A 9,972-nucleotide genomic window follows, 5' to 3' on the forward strand; every position below is an offset into this window, starting at 1 on the left:
TTTATAATAATTTTTTATCGTTTTTTCTATAAAACAACAGATGGAGGGTGTTTTATATTTATGGACAATGTTGTATATATTAATATGTATAATTTTCTCTGCAATATATTTCGTCTTGTCAATCAGTGGATTTTAATTTACTTTTTGTTTGCGGAGATGAAATATATGAGAGAGAGAAAGAGAGAGAGAGAGAGAGAGAGAGAGAGAGAGAGAGAGAGAATAGATTTTCTTGATATATGTATACACATATATATCTCTCAAGAAAATCTATTCTATATTGTTATAATATCTAATATGCTGTTATAACAATGCAGGTATTTACAACTAAAATTCAAATTAATTAACCAATTCTTATGCAAGCGTTTAACAAATTTATCAAAGAAAAAAATAAAATTCAGCGTTTTTGAATCGGCGGAAGAGTATCCTAAAATTGTAAATACTAAAAAACGGAAATATATTCTTTCCATGAAAATGATATTTCGATGGCGACGAAAGATGCAGCCTCGAATAAATGTTGCTGTGCTAAAGAAACAAAATCAGGTTATATCTCAAATTGAATCCCACTTTCCATCCCAGTTAAAAAAGGAATTACAAAATGAACTTCAAAATCAATCTCGAAAGCATTATCCTGTAAAGACAAAATATCAGGAACATCTATTACAGACACTCAAGTGAGTACTAAAAATTATGAATCGAACTGTATAGAATTAAATTCTTTAAAACATATATTTTAAATAAAGATTGCATTTAGTTTTACAGTACTTTTCCAAAGTAAAAATTCAACTTAAAATCCATTAATTTTATCATTAAGATATTTAAAATTTGTAATTTTATTCATACTTACATAAAAAATATTTACAAACTTTTTATATATTCTTTTAAAAACAAAACAAATTTTTTTAAACATTTTTTATTATCTTTAAGTATTTTTAAGACAGGTACACCTAGAATTGTGTAAAGTTTCAAAAATAATATGTACTATTTTTGGAGTACAAGTAGTTTGGGAGATAGGAGTAATGATCATAGTCCTTACAGTAGCTCTCTATAATTTGTACGTCCGATTCGTTATACAGCAACACAAAGTCAAAAGTTGTACAGATCAAACAATTTTAGCATTGCTAATGTGTTTTCTGTGCATTCTAAAAGCTGTTCCTTTAAGTCGCATTTGCAAGTACGCGGCCGTTGAGGTAATTTATCTCGTTCATTGTCTATAATTCTAGATTTTATAATTAAACTATTTATAGGGAAATAAAACCATGGAAATCATTCATGCGATTAATGGATATTATGCAAATTCTGATATGCAAGAGGAGGTTCGTTGTTCTTATATAAATATACACGTATAATTGATTGCAATTATATACATGTTTATGTGTTATGTAATTATTGTCTTTTATTGTTCCAGATTCAACAGTTTGGTATTCAAATTTTACAAAGTCCGGTGACATTTTCAATGTTTGGTCTTATTCTGGATTATCGTATTTTAACCATGGTTTGTATCAAATTGTTGCTTATAAAATGATGCTATTATATCAGCGATTTTTAAATAAAATTGCAAAATTAAATTATGTAATTAAAAATGTATGTAACCACAAAAAAATTCAATAATATTTTTTCACATTTAAAAAATATACCTACTAGTTTATTTATAAATTTATCTATTATATCACATTGTGTGCATTATATTCATACTTTTCATACTTACAGATTTTAGGAACTGTTACGACCAATTTGGTTATCATGATACAAGTGAGCAACACGATGGGCAATGCTGTACAAAATGCACATTTATAAGACTTATAAATTAATGATTATTTTTAAAAAGTTTTAAAGGAATCTTAAAGTCGACTGTATTATTGATTAAACGCAATATTTTATAAATAACATATACACAATTATATTTTTTTCTTCTAGATAGGTTCAAAATCTCTTCCATTATTAAAGTATACGCATTTATACGTATGTCTGTGAGGTGGCGTTTATGCTGAAAATGAGAAAAATTATTTAGATTAAAATCTTTTTTTATATTTCTTAATTCAATATGAATTGTCAATATCGTACCAACATGTATAAAAGTTTTGCAATCTGTACTTACGAAATTGTAGTCCACAGACTAGCAGTTTACACAAATACTTTGTTCTTAGAATTAGACTTAGGGCCACACTTTCACCAAGCTCTGATTAATTTAACCGTTTAATTAATTATTTTTTTATTTATATATGATAGAACAATAGATGGCTATTGTTCTACGAAAATTTATGTACATGCGTGCGTGCGATATTAATGTAATAGTAAATAGTATATAAAAATATGTCGATGAGTCGTATTTTATCGATCAGTGACATCATATAATTCTACAAATAAATATCGCAAAGTATCATAGAAATAAAAGTTATTCTCTCTAAATTCTTTGGAGTGAGACCAAAAGTAGCAATATTTTCATCTTTTTGGAGTATAAAGATTAACTCCAAAAAATTTAGAAAGTATGTAAAATAAAGTAGTTTTCTGTAAAATAGTCATAGTAGTAAACATTTTAATAAATTCTTTACTTTTCCCCTTTAAATTTTAGAATAAAATTTTACTCGTAATTTATCAAACAAGACTTTCTCTTTAATCTCTGTATAAATTTTACAAATAAAACTTTTACAAAAGTATAAAAATGATTAATGTTACATTAATATATACGTATGATGTTATAATATAATGATATTTAATATCGAAATGTTATAAATTTTTGATAAATTAATTTAATAAATTTACATAATAATACAATAATAATGGAGAGTATAAATATATATTTTTCGATTTGACTTTTTCAACTTAGAAAAGAAGTTATATATAAATTTCAAAGACGTCGAAGATGTTTGTAACTATATATTTAATAGATGTATGCCTCAGTTATTTTAAATATTCTTTGTTTTATCTTTATATTTGCTACTCATTTCTTTTTATTATGGCAGTTCTGCATGTGATGTGCAAGATCTATATATCGGAGTGTACGACTTTTCAAATGTAGAGTTCTTTGCAATGTGCACGATAGTTGCTTGTAATTATTTAAATAATATATTATGAAATAGAATTTTTGCATCAACACATTAAAAATATAAAAAAATGTTGATAATTAATAATTTACAGAATAATTTTATCCAATATGACAATCGATTAAAATTTTTTTATTACATATTAATCTTCTTTCACAAATGTTAGTAACATAAAGTTGCATTTTTAATCCTCATATTATCTTTAATAAGGTAGCTCTTAGCTTGATACTTTGCACGATATCGATTTTCTTGATGAAGTCTCCTGGGTATTTATCCATTATGAGATCACGGACACCCGATGTATTTGTTGCTTATTTCACACTACTTGCCTTGTCATCGTTTAAATTTATCATTATTTCTATTGCATAATGTTGCCGACGTTCCGTCTATAACAGCAATTTTATTATGCTCATTCGGCATTCTACAATTTAATATCATTTAGTGCTTGCAATAATTTGTAAAAAATTGGCTCAAAACGACAATACTACAAACGACGATAATACAAAAACATTTTAATCAAAATATTAAATTTTGGTTTCAATTTTTTTCCAGTTTCGTTGAAAAAACTATTCTCAACTTAAAAAAAATAGTAAAATCAATAGAAAGGAATTTGATATTACATCGTGCTGACTCTTCAAGAATTAAAAGTACAATAGCAATTGTTCAAAATTTTTATCGCAACCTTCTCATAATCCATTCACAGAAACATTATTTAACATTTCGGTGATTTATAAGCCAGCGTAATTTCAGAAATTTTGAAATTTTACAGCGTATTTGCTGTGGAAATAAAAAAAAAACGCAGACGACTATTTATGCAATACGCTTGCGAGTCAATATTGATTATAAGATGAGTGAATGAATCCTTTGGGACATACGGACATTGCGAGACATCGCGAACATTACATGGTTTACTTGGATTGTGCGTTCACCACTTCACCTCCGCCGCCACCTATTCGCGACTACCTTCGGCTTCCCACTTTTGTCGGGGGTGACATTTAGTTTATTACGTTGTCCGCATGTGTGCGAACACGCGAGGTGATATAGTTACGATACTTGTTCATTTTTCGATTGGATTTCGAGGTGCACATACGTTTGTAGTCGACGGCGAAGATCTCGTCGTTCGTCATTATCGAGACCAGCAGGTGTTTTTGACATCCACGAAGATGTTTGAACCGAAGACCATACAGGAAGTGGTCACGCCGACGATGATGATGAATACCTTTGTCGGCATGGGAACTTGGTCTACCAAGAAGGGCAAATTTTTAAACATTACATACTCGTTGATCTGTCTGGTGATGTATTGCATCGTGATGAAGATGTCGATAAAATACTTGGGATCTTATTATGTGCACAAAACAAAATCACTCGGAGATTATACATTTCAAGGTATTTTCTACGCCAACATCTGTCTGACGATCTGCCTCATCCCTTGTGGCTGGTTCAGGAGAAAGGTAATTTAATTTAAAATGATGTAGAGATTGACATTATCATGCTGTTAGAATTTTGAAATTTAAAATCTAACTAAGTAAAAAGATTAATTTTTATATGGTATATCAATATAAATTCTTTATTCAATTCTCAAAACGGATTCTTGATCTACTAAACGTATATTCGTGCGATTTGGAGCATCATTGTTATTTTTCAACATTTGCAGTACATGAAAGCAGCAATGATGCGCATAGTGATGTGCGAGAAATCTTTGGAACAAATCGGATTAGACAAGAACTATCGGAAATTGTATCGGAATCAGATTTATACTCTCGTACTCGTCATTGTAGTATTCATCGTATTCACAGTGGCTAATTATAAAGAGATGTTCATGGAGAATACACCTATGCTTATGAAAGTTGTCATTATGTTTGCCTATAATTATCCCGTTGGTTTGCTCTACGTGAATGACATATCGTTCTTACACTGGGTCAGGTAAAGTGTAATCTCGCATAAGTACAAACGAATTAATCCCACCTACGAATGCAACTGCTTTGAGAGATTCGCAATAATTTTATATTTCTTTTACTTAATTAGATGTAAAAATTTTTGTACATTCTGCGACTTCAGTACTTTCTAAATTTCAGTACTTTAAAAGAGTGAGATTTTGCTCTAAGAAATTTAGAAAGTACAATTATTGAAAATTATATATTTGTAAATAATCGTTACTGGCTTCCTCTCTCTTGCTTCTGCCGTGAACGCTTGAAGATACTCGAAGACTCGGTTCACTCAACTGAACAATCTGCTGAAACGTATGTTAACGACTACGCCAGATTCGCCGCAGCACAAAAGAGTACTGAAAATGAAGGATGATTGGGACAAGGCCATCGCATCCTCGCTGGACGAATCTAAGGATAAGGATAATATCAACACGATGAGAGCCGTCAAGTGAGATTTTTACTACACACGCATAAACAATTTTTTTTCTAATTTTGCACATCAAGATCACCTTGCATAGTACATTAGTACTACGTGCATTTTGTGTACGTGTATATCTACAATTACGCTACTTAGAATTTGCAGGATAACGAGTCATTTATGACTAATGGTTAATGTCAATTTTATCTTGATCTGTTGCATATTTTCGAAGAATATATGATAATTAACACATTCACAACTCACGACCGATGACGTGTACCACAAATGTATTTTCACAAATTAATATATTTAACCTGATAGTCTAATAGAATAATGCTTATTTGTATATTAATTTGTTATTTTATTATTGTTAATTTTTTTTTTCTGTAAAATCTGTATAATAAATTATTAAGTAACTCAAAATTAAAAATTATATTATATTAATGTTCTAATATAATACTAAGAAATGAGAATTTCTTATTTTATTATTTACCCTTTTTGTTAATTGAATTCTGCAATTTAATTTATACAATTTTGACTGTATTATCTATGTATTAAAATATTATTTAAATAAATTATTTAAAAACAATTTTTTTTTGTAATATAAATGTTAACAAATGTTCTTTAATTCCTTAGTTTATCTTATTTTTGTATACACACAAATTATTTTTATTAACATTGAAATTAAAATGTCCAATTCTCAGTTGTATTATTTCAGTGCATTTCTATTTAAAAATAATTTTTATAAAAATATGTGAGTTTTTTATAAAAATTTTTTAAGTAAATATTTGATGTGTTCACAAAAACGTAATATCCATCTCTCAACGTATTTTTCTCATGTAATTTTATTTATCAATAAATCTTAACGTAAATAAAATCAATCCTTATTTTGAATGTAATTTGATGAATATCTAATTGAAATTAATGAAATGTAGAATTAAAATTTAGTGAGAGAAGAAATTTTTAAGGTATAATTCTAAAATTTTATTCCTGAAAATGATAAAATTAAATATAACAAATTTATCCATAATTGATTTAGTTTTTTAGTACCTTGTATAATAGCAGAATATATTTTAATGTTCACATATACTTTTTCGAAACGATTTGATTGATAATGTTCTCTTCTTTGCTGTGTAAAGGCAAGTTCATTTGGAACTAATCAAGTCTAGCAGAAGTGCAAATGATGCGTTTGGCATGCAGATTCTCTTTTCTATGACGGTGTCGTTTGTATTCATCACTAGTCTCTTATACTACGCTTACAAGATTTTCTGGAACGAGTTGGGTCCTAACGAAAATTGGGAAAGTAGGAAGAGGGAAGTAATACCAGTCCTTAGCTGGATTCTGTTTTACTCATCAAAGATCCTCATCGTAAATCATTTGTGCGCAATGACGAGCGTTGAGGTAAACAAAATTTTTATACGCTTTTTCACTTTTTCTTGTTTGTGTATTTTGAAGAGAGAATTAGTAAAAACATAAGTTCTTTCAAATATCATCGCTTTTTTGAATACTGAAAAAACAATTCGGCTTTCTCTCTTTCGCGTTTAATTGGTAACAATCGCGATATACAATATACGTGTAAATACCTATATTGATGCATGAACTTTCGCAGGCTGCGAACACAGGTGACATAATCTGCGAGTTGTACGAGCCAACGGCCAGCAAAGAATTACGCGCGGAGGCAAGTCTATTACCTTATCTTAATGAAATAACGAGCAACAGCAATTAATATCCAAATTTGTTACAGATACGGGATTTCACTCTGCAACTGATACAGAATCCGTTGACATTCACGGCGTGTGGATTCTTTAATCTGGATCATACATTCATTCATGGAGTAAGTATTTAATTTCATAAAGCGAAAAATTAAATTTCAGATATTTACAGTGATATAAGTTTCTTAAAATTTATTAAAAATAAAGATCCTATTGTAAAAATATAAATTCTTGGGTAATCGCTCGCGCACTGGTATGCGTATTAATATGTGTGAGCTATGCTTTATTTCCACCATATAATAATGCCATTCTCTTTATTACTTTACTTACGATTAATCTGAGACTTTGTCTTGTAACTTTTCTCCTGTAATTAAGAATTAATCGTTGAAAGTTACAAAGTTTCTTATGTTAATACCAGAACACAATGTGAAACTAAGTACCTATATACAAAATACATATTTCATGCTTCACTTCAAAATAAGAAATTCTGAACAGTAGAGATGGAGTCTTTAATACTTCTGACAATTATTTTGTAATTTTGATCAATTAGTTTTATTTGTTTGAAAAAAGAAAATAAAATTTGATTCCGAGAGAAAATACAGTAATAAATGTGCAATAAATGTACACTACACAAAAAAGTTGTGACAAAAAGTCACAAAATTTGAAAAATAGTAATTATTAATTGTTTCATTTTTTAATAATTTATTTAAAGATAGGAGTTGTCCACATCCACCCAATTATGGATTAAATTGAAGATGAAATAAGATTTAAAAAAATATATAAAATCTCTCTCTCAGATAAGATATATAGAATCAAACTATCGAATTTTTTCTTCTCAGGTGATTGGCTCGGTTACTACGTATCTCGTGATTCTTATCCAAGTTGGAGATTTACCCACAGGAAACCCGAATAAACCACCAAATACTACTATAAGATTCATCGAGTCGAACTTTACTATGACCGATGCATTTACAACCGTTACTTCTCCGTAAAAGCAAGTTTCGCACATTTTTTTATTTCTCATTGTTCCATATAGATTTAAGAAATTGAAGATTTGATGAAATATGTGTGTGACCGTTTTTGTGCATATATATATATATGTATATACTTTGCGTCACGTAATACAACAACGAAGAAAGTCAATTATTTCTTTTTATTAGGTGTTGAAACTTTCATGCACGAAAGTAATATATTTTAGCAAATTAAATTATTATTTATTATATAATATACATAATAAAGTGTTATTCTATATCTTTTTCTATAAATATGATATCGACTTTTTTTCCAGAAGAGAACAGTAAAGCACAAGCAGAATAATCGTGAGATAAAAATCATTTTCTATAGAATTAAATTTATTTTATATCTAAATGCACTTATTTTATAGTCTCTAATGATTTCCCAAATTTACATTTCTATCTTCGCGATTGTAGACGAAGGGGGAACGCTGCAAGGTGTTTAATTGTCCGATCAGTTAACGAGGATCCGATGAGATCGGATTCTATCCGACGATTTTCCGCCAATTAGAACGCCGACGGGGTTATTGTGTCAATTACACTACCCTAAGTGCACTTATCCTCCTTGGCTGCTATCCAGATGGAGGTGTTAGCCCGTGAAATTCGGTCCTGCCGTAATTCAATAGCTCCTATAACTCGGGCACAGCTTCCTATCCCCGATCAATTATATCGATTATACGTGCGAATCGCAAAAGTGAAACTTTCGTAAGACTTTTTCTTTTCTCTTATAAATTCTTTCAAAACTTAATTAACGATATCAATTTTATACATTTTATGTTAAATAGTACATATGCTACTTTTTTTATTTGATATTCCTTCGATATGTGCATGCCAGTGTTATTAATGTTAATGTTTTTCTTCTACAATTTGTTTATATATCCTTTCTTTGTATTTGTCGAAATATGACATATAGATACCATAAATTAATCACTGAATAATCTTATTTCTGAAAAGCAAGAATTCGGGCAATTTTAGAATTATAAGACATTGTAGAAAATATTTCGATATATTATAGAACTATGCTTTACTTTAATGCACCCGACGATGTTCCGTTGGCGCATTCGATGCATAATCCGCGAGGAAACATGTTCGAACGTACGGTTCGGAGACCAAGGGGGATGTACAGGACGTACGTTTACATCGAGGATAACATTAATTGGGAATTAAGGACGCGAACGCCGGTGGCCGTCAGGAGCCACCTGCTACTATACTAGTACTCCTCGTCGAGCCAAGGGGATTGATTTATTGTACCCGGGGGAGAAAGAGGGTTTGCCGACCGTTTCGAAGCGAATCTAACCAATGTCGTTGTACCCTCCCGTTAAATAAAATTCTTAAGAGGCATCACGGATGCATTATCAACGATATTGTTTTTTACAGTCGTCTTTTTTCCCGCAAGTGATCGAAAAAAAATTTTTTGTTTGTTACACACAATCACGTTTTACACGATTTGATGTAGCCAATTCTGTTTATTCTTTAACATTATGTAGATATAATTATAAAATGTAGATATAAAAACGTATATTTTGAAATCAAATTGAGAAGAATGTAAGTCGAAATATTGAAATTTTAAATAAATAATTTAAATATAATTATATTTCTCTATAAATTGCTCATTTGTTAAATAGCGATACAAGCAGAAAATAAAGTTTTTCAGAAAATAAACTTAAATATTTTAAATTGTTAAAATGTTGTAATATTAATTTTGAAATACAATTTTGAATGTAATAACTGATTACAGAGAAATAAAAGTACTTTTAATGTACTTTTAACGTATGTTTTTAATGAATCTTGAATGTATGCTTTAATGTACTTTTAAAATATGTTTTCATCTTTTTTCTTTGTGCCTATTTTTTTTACAGG

General features: G+C 29.3%; 1 protein-coding gene across 1 annotated transcript; it reads left to right on the forward strand.

The window, feature by feature from the left end:
* Positions 1–4,204: 4,204 nt before the first annotated feature.
* On the forward strand, positions 4,205–8,091 carry LOC108780314 (uncharacterized). The gene is made up of 6 exons (XM_018547970.1): positions 4,205–4,492; positions 4,696–4,964; positions 5,238–5,417; positions 6,527–6,782; positions 7,132–7,221; positions 7,939–8,091. Exons 1-6 carry the CDS (start codon positions 4,205–4,207, stop codon positions 8,089–8,091), a joined length of 1,236 nt encoding a protein of 411 aa, XP_018403472.1.
* Positions 8,092–9,972: the final 1,881 nt, after the last annotated feature.

The sequence above is a fragment of the Cyphomyrmex costatus genome, unplaced genomic scaffold (genome assembly GCF_001594065.2).
Source record: "Cyphomyrmex costatus isolate MS0001 unplaced genomic scaffold, Ccosl1.0 scaffold69, whole genome shotgun sequence".
NCBI classification, from domain to species: domain Eukaryota; kingdom Metazoa; phylum Arthropoda; class Insecta; order Hymenoptera; family Formicidae; genus Cyphomyrmex; species Cyphomyrmex costatus.

Bases quoted from the DNA above. Each gene is read 5' to 3' on its own strand.
- LOC108780314 (XM_018547970.1), top strand. From the start codon at position 4,205: ATGTTTGAACCGAAGACCATACAGGAAGTGGTCACGCCGACGATGATG. The intron at 4,493-4,695 runs GTAATTTAATTT...CAACATTTGCAG, and splicing joins GTGGCTGGTTCAGGAGAAAG to TACATGAAAGCAGCAATGAT. The intron at 6,783-7,131 runs GTTGAGGTAAAC...AATTTGTTACAG, and splicing joins ATTTGTGCGCAATGACGAGC to ATACGGGATTTCACTCTGCA.